This window comes from Psittacula echo (assembly GCF_963264785.1).
Source record: "Psittacula echo genome assembly, chromosome: 2".
Lineage (NCBI taxonomy): Eukaryota > Metazoa > Chordata > Aves > Psittaciformes > Psittacidae > Psittacula > Psittacula echo.
Window position 1 is genome coordinate 38,944,854 of NC_137737.1, and position 12,611 is coordinate 38,957,464.

The following is a 12,611-nucleotide window of genomic DNA, read 5'->3' on the forward strand; positions in this document are numbered from 1 at the left end:
CTTACAAGATGCAAATCATGCATGACTCCTCACTTGCATACAAAGGTTTACAAGGTTTGTTTTAATGGTTTCAGATTTTGTTCTGTGAAATAAACAGTAATTAGCTTTGACTTTTTAAACTATTTTTTTTCATTTTATATTGACCATCTTTTCCTGAACCAGTTCCAGGATTGTCTGTTTAAAACCAAGACAAAAATGTCAGCTCAGTGATTCAGTAAAAATCTCAAATTAGATATACGTGTGGGTAAGATGGGGCAATTTGTGCTGGAACTCCTTTCCCCTGGCTCTGCTCCCTTTCACCCAGTTACTTCCTTGCCTCTGTCCCTCCCACAGTTTCCATTTTTAATGCACAGTTGTTTGAGCATGTCTCTCTAGCTCTAGTTCTCTATGGTTCTAGCTCTAGAGTACTCTAGCTCTAATGGTTCTTCATGCCACCTGATGTGGCTTATGTGCCAGAAACCAGCAAACTGGCTGGTTAATGTAAGGATGATGTTGTTTCAGTTATATGGAGAAGTGGTGCTGCCTAGCAAGGTATGTGAAAGGGATGGTGGAAGGTCAGAAGGCCCTGGCTGGAATCCCAGCCTCATTGTGCAAACAACAAAGGGATGCAGTCTCTATCTGAAGGAAGTTCAGTCCTGTTGTTAGGCCCTGCACAATCTTGAGGCAGTATCAGCCTCAGATACTGCCTGATACATCTGTATAGCTAAACAGTGTCACAGAGCATCCAGCTACTGGAGCCTGGATAGTTCTGAACTTATTCACCCAGTTATACTGCCTGAAATCCAACATCATCCTTGAGTTGAAGAGAATTAAAATGTGGTTCTAGTTACTAGCTGGCAGTAGGGGTAGCTGCTTCTATGAAATCCCATGTCTGTTCTGCTATCCTGTACGAATGAGTATGGAAAAAACAGATGAGGTACCAAATCAGAAGGTCTGCTCTGATCTGCTTGGCCTGCTTATTATAGAAAGAGTGTGAGTGAGTAAGACTTGAAAGATTTTCAGAAAAGGAGAAAAGTTAAGCCGCATGGTTGACTGTGCCCCTATCACAGTATCACAATATGCTAGAGTTTGTAAGGGACCTCAAAAGATCATCTAGTCCAATCCCCCTGCCGGAGCAAGAACACCTAGATAAGGTTACACAGGAATGTGTCCAGGCGGGCCTTGAATGTCTCCAGAGAAGGAGACTCCACAACCTCCCTGGGCAGCCTGTTCCAGTGTTCTGTCACCCTCACTGAGAAGAAGTTTCTTCTCAAGTTTAAGTGGAACCTCTTGTGTTCCAGTTTGTACCCATTACCCCTTGTCCTATCATTGTTTGCCACTGAGAAGAGCCTGGCTCCATCCTCGTGACACTCCCCCTTTATATATTTATATACACTAATAAGGTCACCTCTCAGTTTCCTCTTCTCCAAACTATAGAGACCCAGCTCCCTCAGCCTTTCCTCATAAGGGAGATGCTCCACTCCCTTAATCATTTTAGTTGCCCTGCGTTGGACTCTCTCCAGCAGGTCCCTGTCCTTCTTGAACTGAGGGGCCCAGAACCAGACACAATATTCCAGGTGCAGTCTCACCAGGGCAGAGTAGAGGGGAAGGAGGACCTCTCTCGACCTACTGACCACCCCCTTCTAATACACCCCAGGATGCCATTGGCCTTCCTGGCCACAAGGGCACAGTGTTGGCTCATGGTCATCCTGCCGTCCACTAGGAGCCCCAGGTCCCTCTCCCCTACACTACTCTCTAACAGGTCGTTCCCCAACCTATACTGGAACCTGGGGTTGTTCCTGCCCAGATGCAGGACTCTACACTTTCCCTTGTTATATTTCATCAAGTTTCTCCCTGCCCAACTCTCCAGCCTGTCCAGGTCTCGCTGGATGGCAGCACAGCCTTCTGGCGTGTCAGCCACTCCTCCCAGCTTAGTGTCATCAGCAAACTTGCTGACAGTACACTCAATTCCCTCATCTAAATCATTGATGAATATATTAAATAATACTGGTCCCAGTACTGACCCTTGAGGCACTCCACTAGATACAGGCCTCCAACTGGACTCCGCCCCATAGACTACAACTCTCTGGCTTCTGTCCTTCAGCCAGTTCGCAGTCCACCTCACTACCTGATCATCCAGGCCACACTTTCTCAGTTTAGCTATGAGGATGCTGTGGGAGACTGTGTTTGGCAAACAATGATAAGACAAGGGGTAATGGGTATAAACTGGAACACAAGAGGTTCCACTTAAACTTGAGAAGAAACTTCTTCTCAGTGAGGGTGACAGAACATTGGAACAGGCTGCCCAGGGAGGTTGTGGAGTCTCCTTCTCTGGAGACATCCAAAACCCGCCTGGACACATTCCTGTGTAACCTTATCTAGGTGTTCCTGCTCTGGCAGGAGGATTGGACTAGATGATCTTTTGAGGTCCCTTCCAATCTCTAACATACTGTGATACTATGATACTGTGAAATGCTTTGCTGAAGTCAAGGTAGACCACGTCCACTGCTCTGCCATCATCCATCCACCGTGTTATTTCCTCATAAAAGGCTGAGGTTGGTCAAGCATGACTTCCCCTTGGTAAAGCCATGTTGACTGCCCCTCATAACCCTCTTATCCTTGACATGCCTTAAGATGGCATCAAGGATAAGGTATTCCATCACTTTCCCAGGGATGGAGGTGAGACTGACCGGCCTATAGTTACCTGGGTCCTCCTTCTTGCCCTTTTTGAAGACTGGAGTGACATTTGCTTTCCTCCAGTCCTCAGGCACCTCTTCCGTTTCCCAAGACTTGGTAAAGATGATGGAGAGTGGTCTAGCAATGACTTCCGCCAGTTCCCTCAGCACCCGCGGGTGCATCCCATCTGGACCCATGGATTTATGGATGTCCAGATTGCTCAACTGGTCCCTAACCCATTCCTCGTCGACTAAGGCAAACTGCTCCAGTGACCCGACTTCATCTGAAGTCACAGGAGTACAGGGCTCTTCAGGACTGCCTCCGGCAGAGTAGACAGAGACAAAGAAGGCATTCAATAACTCTGCCATCTCTGTATCTTCTGTCACCAGGGCACCCATCCCATTCACCAGTGGGCCAACCTTGCCTCTGGTGTTAGTTTTATCAGCCATGTATTTGAAAAAGCTCTTTCTGTTGTCCTTGACCCCTCTTGCCAGGTTTAATTCTAAGGAGGCCTTAGCCATCCTAGCTGCCTTCCTACATCCTCCAGCAGCAGCCTTATACTCCTCCCGAGTGGCCAGCCCCTCCTTCCATGACCTATAAACTCTCCTCTTCCACTTGAGCATACCCAGCAGTTCCTTATTTAGCCACGCAGGTCTCCTGGCCCTCTTCCTTGACTTCCTACGCGTCAGGATGCTCTGATCTTGAGGTCGGAATAAGCAATTCTTGAATGCCAACCAACTATCTTGGGCCCCTTTACCTTCAAGCAGCCTTGCCCATGGGATTTCCCCTAGCAATTGCTTGAAAAGGCCAAAGTTTGCCCTGCTGAAGTCCAGGGTTGCAATTCTACTTGCTATTCCACTGGTCCTACCACACAAGATCCTGAATTCCACCATCTCGTGGTCGCTGCAACCAAGGCAGCCCTCAACCTTTACTGCTTCGACCAGACCCTCCTTGTTAGTGAGGATGAGATCCAGCAGCGCTCCTCTCCTGGTTGGCTCATCCACCATTTGCATGAGGAAGTTATCATCCATACACTGGAGGAACCTCCTGGACTGTGGCTGGGTTGCTGAGTAGTCCTTCCAGCAAGCATCAGGGAAGTTAAAATCCCCCAAGACAACCACGTCCTGTGACTGTGAGGCCGCTCTCAGCTGCCTGTAGAAGGCCTCGTCAACTTCCTCACCCTGATCTGGTGGCCTGTAACAGACACCCACAACAGTATCGCCCCTGCCAGCCTGCCCCTTAATTCTCACCCACAGACTCTCAACTCGCTCGTCCCCTGTCCCTGGGCAGAACTCAGTACATTGTAGCTGCTCTCGCACATAAAGAGCAACCCCACCACCCCGCCTGGCTGGCCTGTCTTTCCTGAAAAGACATAGCCCTCCATGAGTATATTCCAGTCATGTGAGCTGTCCCACCACGTCTCTGTAATTGCCACCAGATCATAATCTCCTGACTTAACACAGGTCTCCAACTCCTCCTGCTTATTTCCCATGCTGCACGCATTGGTGTACAGGCATTTCAAGGAGGGAGCTGAGCTCACCAATTTCACCCTAGGATTATAGGAGGCCTCCCAGTCTTCATCAATTCTAGAGTGCTGCCCCACTGGGCAAGCCCAGTTACAACCCCATCCCCCTTCGAATCTAGTTTAAAGCTCTCCAAATGAGCCCTGCTAATTCATGCCCCAGCATCCTTTTGCCTCTGTGAGTTAAACCTTTCCCACGTGCCATCATCCGAACTGAAGCCTTATAAAACCAGCCGTTATCAAAGAACCCAAAGCCCTGCCTAAAGCACCAGTCTTGTAGCCAATTGTTTACGGACTGAATTTTCCCATTCAGTCCCACATCAACACAGGAAGATGGAAGAAGTGAGGAGAAGATCACTTGAGCCCCAGACTCTTTCACCATCCGCCCCAAGGCCCTGTAGTCTTTCTTCATCCCCCTCAGACTGCGGGAAGCAGCTTCCCCCCCACCTGTCTGGAAGACCAGCAGCGGGTAGTAGTCTGTCGGGTGCACCAGGCTGGGGAGCGCCCTGGTGATATCCCTGATCCGGGCTCCAGGCAGACTACACACTTCCCTATGATGAGGGTCAACTCTGCATATCGGGCCCTCTGTTCCTCTCAGAAGGGAATCGCCTACAACAATGACCTTTCTTTCTTTCTTGTCAGAGGCAGTCTTGAGGTGCGAAGTCGACCGCCTTTTCCTATGTGACCTTGTAGTCTGGCCTTGCACCACATCCTCACTTACCTCTCCATCAAGATCCAGGGCCTCAAACCTATTACTGAGGGGCACCTGGGGAAGCAGGGCAGGAAGGGAGGAAGGTTGCCCACGACTCCGAACTGGAACTCGCTTCCAGCCCTCATCGTCTTTTTGGTCCCTTAACTCTGCGCGACAGCTACAGGGCAGGGGCTGTCTCGGGCCATCCCCCTCTGTCTGAGAGGGCAGGGGGTTCATCCCCTTTTGGGGGGATGCAATACAATGGAATTTCAATTCCCATTGAAATGAGCAAACATGGCAGCAATGGCACTTAGAGCACAAGAAATCCTTACAGTTCCATGTAGTGAGCTGAAGATGAGGACTGATTGAAGGCAGAGAAATGAACAAGCTTGAACACTTTAAATAATACCTAATTTTAATATAAGATTAAATCAAAGGCTTTTACCTAAGAACTTGTAATTATACAGGATTTTTTAGGTTTTTTTGTTTTGTTTTGTCAGTGATGGCAACTCATTTATTAGACTGTCTGAATGCAGGGTCCAGTCCCAGGTTTTTATATCATCATCCTTTGGTCATGCTTGTGACAAAACTGATCATGTAATTGCAAGAAAAATTGAGAGAGTACTTTCCGAAATGGTATTCTCTTTCTGTGCTCTCATGTTATTTACAACTTTCCTGGACTGAGTTCTTGTATGATTGTTTTACCAAACACCATTTGGTGATCTGACATTATGTTCTCTTTTCTTCCTGCTAAGCTGCAATGTTACTGACAAGTGAATGAGTACATCAAGAATGTTTTGAAGACTGGGCTGGGGAAATCATTCCTGTTGCTCTATTTGACTGAAAAAGAACAGTGTGTCTTGTTGGAAATGATTCATATTCATATGGATGAAACGTAATTTGTTATTTAATGTATTCTGATCACCAATTCTTTCAGCCATTTTCTACTACTGCTGTTCCTGAGGAATAGGTCAGCTGCTGTAGAACCATCTTCTTGCTCTTGTGGCCTCTTGCTTTGTCTCCTGAGCAGATGCTGCTATTTAGAAGAGGTGTCAGGCTGCATGTTACATAAATATATATTCACAGAGGAACTGGGATCTTGCTTTTTTGAAATATTCTTGCTGCAAGAACAAAGTAAATGATTTCTTGAGAAATAAGATGAAACATACATGATGGATAGAAAAGCAAAGATAATTTTTAACTGTTCACTAATATTTCGTATCCATAATCCTCTGATTCTGCCAAGCTTTCTTGGCAGTTTAGACAGTAAAGAATTTCTTCCTAATATCTAATCTTAATCTACCCTCTTTCAGTTTAGAGCCATGTCCTATTACTACTTGCTCTTATATGTTTGACTTCTCTAGAGAAGCATCTGGTTGAACCTGGATGAACTCACCCATGCATTTCCGTGGGCAGCCGAGGAATGGCTTGATGGGAATATTTGATAGTGCGTAAAGGTTTGCATCTTTGCACATTTGTACGTTTCTGGGTACCCTTGTGTTTAACTTTCATTTCCCCTTTTCTCTAGAAGAGCTCAAGCTTCAGAGGAAAGGTGGTGAATCTGCACGCTGTGAGTGTAACTTCCTGCCTGGGAGCAGAGATTGCTGAAGGAACAATGCTGACTCAACACAAAATCCGGCAGCCTTTCTTCCTTGCCACTTCTAAAATGTCAGGCTGTGCTTTGCCAAGTGGAGATGCTGGAGTGCATCTTTGCAATTTTCTGATTTTCTTTCCCACTCTTTGGGCTGTGATGGGGTCTGCTCAGGCAAGCATACAAACACCGAGGTGAAGCTGACCTTAGTATGCTTTGCTGTTTTTTAGCCTGTCTCAGCAGATTGTCACTCACAGTCCCTCACCAAACACTGATCTTTCTTCAGAACAGAAATAGTTTCCTTTTCCCTGTTGTAATTCCACTTGTTACTTCAAGGTAGCTTTGGAGATGCTGAGGTGTTGTGTACAGCGGAACCACAAGACATTACATTTCTCCTGCCTAAATAATATATAAGAATACTTTTTCCATCTGCACGTCTGGAGCTCCTGAACAAGGAAGCAAGGACAGGTGAAAAGTTGAGGTTGCAGAGCTAAGCATTGCCATGCTGCGGAGTACCAAAATGCTTTACTTCAGACTCGGTGCAGCCATCTTCGCATATGTGTCATAATTTACTGAATAATTGGCCATCTGCTGCTTTGTGGAGGCACCTTTCTCTCTTCTCTCACTTCGTTCAGGTGTCAGTGCCCTTTTCAGGCTCACATTCTTTCCACATTTTTGGTCTAGCTGTACCTGCTGGTCCTCAGGTCCTGCTATTTTCTCACTGTTATAATTCTTGTTCTGCTCTAATTCCTTGTTTACCTTTTCAGGGTCATCTGCATCTCAGCCAGAACAATAGAAGCAGGATCCCACAACTTCATGTAGGTGTCCAGGGCTTTCATTGCCTGGAACAGCAGCAGTTCTCAGGGAAAGACTGTCTATAAATTACTTGCTGCAAATTCAATATTGGGGAAGTTACTCCAAACTAGCCTCTCCTAAAGATACAGGAACAGAAATTTTTTGAAGGCCACAAGCAGAAAGGGATGCAAACGTTCCACAGGAGTGCCTTTTCCCTTCCCTGCCTGCTATATTTGTCTAATTCTTTTACCTATCATGAAGAAGAGAGCTTTTTTGAAGTAACTATCCAAATTCTGTCAGAATGCCTGGAGGGTGTGCACTTTAAGGGTGCAAACTTTCACAGACCAGTGGGGTGAAAAAGGTGGCAGCATTCCATATTCCTCTCTAGTAATAGTTGAAAATCCACTATTTTCCAGGTACAGGTTCTCTTCTTCCTAGAATTGTGTGGTTTCTTTTTGGAGTTTCTTCAGTTGTTGCTGTCAGTTTGGGTTCAATGCTCCTGCAAATAGTCAGGAATGGAGCAAAAGAAGGGAGAGGTGCCTCCTGAAGAACACAGGCCCTATTTTCTACAGTTTTTCTCTTTTCTGTGGACCAGCAGACATGGGAAATTCTGGTTCTCTCTGATGCCAAGCCACAGGTACTTGATTTGCATGGTGTCACAGCCAATTTTTCACAGTACTGCATTGCACTGTGGCTTTTTCCATCATTTATTGCTACAGACAAACCTTCCTTTTCTTTTTTCCTTTTTCCTTTATTTCTGGTGAAGAGACATTCATGTCACCTTTTTGTAAAAATAATGATCCTGAATTGTAAGGTATGTCTCCAGAAATCCTCACTAAAATGTTTTCTCTTAGATCTCGTATTTTCATGGAAGACAAAAATTTTATATAATAGAGAAACTAGCTTAGAAAGCTAAGTTTATTCATTAATGTATTATTTCAAAATTACTCATGTGACATGATACAGTTCCTTATTTCCTTATTTGCAGCTCAGAACTTCCCTGCATCTGTTGGGTCTTAAAAACAAGAAAGGGTGATTCACTGCAGGAGGGTTTTCTTGCAAGGCACAGAGTTGGTCTTAGCATCAGTTTGATTTGAAGGGGAGAAGGGAGTCAAACATTTGGCCATGGCTGTCTACCTGCTCCTGACATTTCTCTTTTCCTTTAGTACAGCTCTTCAAATGTCTGGTAAGTGTCCTCTGCTGAATATGAAGGTTTGCAAGTTTTTTCTCATGCTTTCCTGATGTCCCTGCTCGGTGAACAGTGAGTTTAGATCTAGTTATAGCATGTAATTTGAAACAATTTTATTCAACTCTTAAATTTGGCGGTATCTATATTGGCATTCTGGTTCCTTAAACCAGCTTTCAAGGAAGTGCTGAAATGAAAGAAATAGGCCAAGAGATGTGGGCATAGTCTAGACAGTACTGATCCCTGAAAATTAGCCAGCTGAATGCAGACAAAAGCTGATCTGGAATTACTCCACTGGGGGTTAGAAGAGCTCAGAGGTATAGGGGAGCATCCACTCAGCATGCACAGAAACACTGGCTGATGTGTGCTTTGAGTTTCTTAGTTCATATAGACAATAGCATAGATTGTTGTATATTGGAATCCAATTTTTCCAAGCTGATGGCTTTAGGATGAACCTTAGAAGTTTCAGGATGTTAAATTTCAGATACTCCTACTGCTGAGAGGAAAACAAATGATTGTGTGTCTGCAGCTCATTCCCACAGGAAGCTCCCAGCTAGAGAAATGGGGGAGTCCAGTGCTATCGCTTGAATGGCAGCAGGGGCTTGCCAACAGTGATCTAGTCTACTACAGGAGAATTTCTTTGCATATTTTTGGGTGAGACCAAGCTGGCTGTAACCCATTCTCTGCTAACCTTGTCATGAACCACTGCAGCAAGACAGCTGTGCCAGGGCAAATGCCATCTGCCTTGTTCAGATCTGCAGCCTCTCAGACAAACACCACCAAGGCTGTTCAACTACTCCCTGGCAACTTGGGCATATGGGGGGGTGGGTTATGAAGGCCCATGTAACTGTTCCATCCCTGGCAAGAAACCTTGAGTGTCAGTAAAGCTCAATGGCATAGTGGAGAGAGTTGGATGATGCTATCACTTAGATGTTGCTAAAATAAGCTGCAAAAATGATCAGGGTTCAGAACAGGCTGAAGTTATGTCCCTTTTTTGAAGCTGCTCTTAAGAAACAAAATGCTGCTGTGCATTGTCTCGCATTTCTATTTACAAATGTAGCTATTAATGGCACTTGGGTTACTTACTTAGCTTAACTGTGCTCAGAACTGAACTGATGATGCTGCAAGTTGTAGCTTCCCTCCTGAGAAACTCGCGAGTTGAACTTTGTGAAGAAACAACTTTTTGTACAGTTGCCAAAAATTTCAAAAATAATTAACCAAAACTGAAAAATACACCCCTTGCTTGATGAGCTGAAAACCACAAAGTCATTCTGGACCAAATATTCTGGGGTGAATTTTGAGCATGTAAATGATTTTTAATAGCTCTAAAAAAAAAGGCCTTTTACTTGCAGAATTAAAGCCTGTTTAATGTGCTGTGGGGTGGTGGAAGAACTCATTAAATCTAATAAAAAGCCATTTTTGAATGGTGTTTTGAGAACAGCATGCTTTAAGGAGGAATGTGAAGAAGAGTGATTCCTATTGAAAGAAATGTATTTTCAGCTTCTGCATTGCTTGCGTCTTAAGAAGATATTGATGAATATCCTTCATACTGATTGATTAACCTCCTTGATTTCTTTCTCTGTGGACTTTATATATTAATTCTTTTGTTGTAGCAGACTGTCAAATAGCAAGTAGCTCATCTACAAAATCTTTCTTCAGATGTTTGCTTTCTCATTTTATTTTATAGATAGTGGGATATTTTCATTCTATAATGAAGATAGCAAGCTCTGTGCCCAAGCTCAAAACTCTAGCTCGGTCATAACTACTACTTGTGATGAGCACAACGAGTTTCAGCAGTTCAGGTGGATCTCTGCCAAGCAGCTGCTGAGTGTGGGGCTCAAGCTGTGCCTGGGAGTGCTCTCCAAGGATGAAGAGGCTGCTATCACATTGGAATTTTGCAACAGGACGAATGAGCTCCAGTGGTGGGAGTGTAAAAATGAGATGCTTGCAACCTACGGCAAGGATTTATTTTTCAACTATGGCAAAGGGAAAGGGAAGAAAGTTAGGTTGTCCAAAGGATTAGACAAAGGGAGTATGTGGAAAATCTATGCAACTGCAGACAGCATGTGCTCTCAGCGCTATGAGGGTGAGTACTGAACATTAATCTCTATTTCTAGTTAACTTGACTGCCCCTATTTACAAAGTATTCCATCTCCTGCTTGTCTTACAGTGACACCAGCAGCAGGGCTAACTACAAATAGGTTGTAGAAAAGCAGGCAAATACGACTGTATTTATTTCTGCATAATTTGGAAAGTGCAATTCTTCCAAGTGATAGAATAAAATGATGAAGGCCTATAATATAATCATAATGGAGAATGGGGAATCTATTTGTACAGCAAAAGCAGGAGAAAACCTATGACTATTTCAAAATATGTCTGATTGATTTGTCTTATACTTAAATATTGATTTTTTCTATTACTTGGATTTCCTTTTCGTGCATTATTGTCCCTCTGGGAGTGTTTATAGTGTGACTCCAGGCCCGAGTGTTCAACCTCTTTTCTGCTGTGACGCTGATAGAGTGTGAAGTTAAATAACAAGGGTTGAAAATTTGGCTGTGCCCTACAACGGTTCCAACTGGAATGAAGTTTGTCATGATTTTGTTAGGTAGCAGGAAATTACACTGCATAGAGATGGGAGGGTTCCTCACCAGAAAGAACTCTTGCAAATTTAAGATATAGCTTCCTTTCATGAAGAATAATAAAAATATCTCTTTTCAAGCCTCTTCAACCATACAGGGGAAAAAAAACCAAAACAAAAGAACCCAAATATCATCCAAGGACAGAAGTATATATGCAGTGGGAGAAGCTGAGCCTAGAGCACCTCTGACACTGTAGTCCAGATAGCAATGAAAAAAAAAAGTTAGATAGAAATTGGTCTGAGGGCAAATTAAGAGTTGTTTGAGAGTCTTAATTCTGAGTATCTTTCCATAATCCCACCTAATTGGCACAGCAGCATGGGAAGGCTTTGTGGTGATGAATTACTCATAAGCTTGTATAATACTCTTGTACTACTCAGCAATGTCCATGGAGAGCTGCCTATGAGCAGACACTGTGCTGAATGTCTGACACCAACTGACTACTATTGATCTATTGTTGTCTCTGTAGATATCTATACACTGGGGGGAAATGCCTTTGGTGCACCTTGCGTATTCCCTTTTAAGCTCCATGGTAAATGGTACACTGAGTGCATCCCCCGGAGTGACGATGCAGGCTCTCTCTGGTGTGCAACTTCTTCAGACTTTGATAAAGACCATTTGTTTGGAAACTGTCCACTAAAAGGTAATTTATTTATAAAGATTTCAGGAAAGTCATTAAGCAAAGTTTTCATCCACTCTCACGGTCAAAATCTCCTTGGGATGTGGAATATGAACAGAGCCTTGGGTGACCTGTGTCTGTGTCAGGTGTCCCTGGCCACGGCAGTGGGGTTGGAACTTGATGATCTTAAGGTCCTTTCCAACCTTAACTATTCCATGATTCTATGATTAGCATTGGGCAGTGAGCTAGATTCTACTAGCCTCGTTCACTGGTGAGTTATGCAATAACAAAATGAGATATCTGCTCTTCACTCTCACTGTTTCTCCAGCAGAGATGACGAGTAGTCTCACAGTGTTTCTGAGACTGGTACATATAGGGAATATTCTGAGGGTGGTGACCGGGACTGATGGAAAAAGGAAAAGAAAGTGCTAGGACTAGGGAGAAGAAAGAGCAAATGAAAGGCAGAAAGAAGTGCAACGGATGGGGAAGGTGGGATACAGGGAAGCAGGAGACAGTGGTGTATTGTAGGATGGAAAACTGGAGGGCTGAAGTGAACGGAAGGGTGCAGGATATGGGCATGGCCTTTACCTGCTTCCAGTGCTCCAGTACTCTTTATGCCTACAAATAATCCAACAGAGCTTTCCAATATAGAATCTTAGAATCATAGAATAGTTAGGGTTGGAAAGGACCTTAAGATCATCTAGTTGATCTGGAACAGGCTGCCCAGGGAGGTTGTGGAGTCTCCTTCTCTGGAGGCATTCAAAACCCGCCTGGACACGTTCCTGTGTAACCTTATCTAGGTGTTCCTGCTCTGGCAGGGGGATTGGACTAGATGATCTTTTGAGGTCCCTTCCAATCTCTAACATACTGTGATACTGTGATAGTTCCAACCCCCTGCCATGGGCAGGGACACCTC

The 12,611-nt window shown here is 44.4% G+C and overlaps 1 protein-coding gene across 1 annotated transcript in view; it reads left to right on the forward strand.

Moving 5' to 3' along the window:
* Window positions 1–8,379: 8,379 nt before the first annotated feature.
* The window catches only part of LOC308218077 (macrophage mannose receptor 1-like), a gene marked incomplete at both ends in the record, with an annotated part of 29,489 nt that continues 25,257 nt past the window's right edge, over window positions 8,380–12,611 (forward strand). Inside the window, 3 exons of the mRNA XM_080611683.1 lie at window positions 8,380–8,440; window positions 10,128–10,526; window positions 11,546–11,719. Of these exons, the coding sequence (XP_080467809.1) occupies window positions 8,380–8,440; window positions 10,128–10,526; window positions 11,546–11,719 (634 nt within the window). The remainder of the gene's footprint in view (window positions 8,441–10,127; window positions 10,527–11,545; window positions 11,720–12,611) is intronic.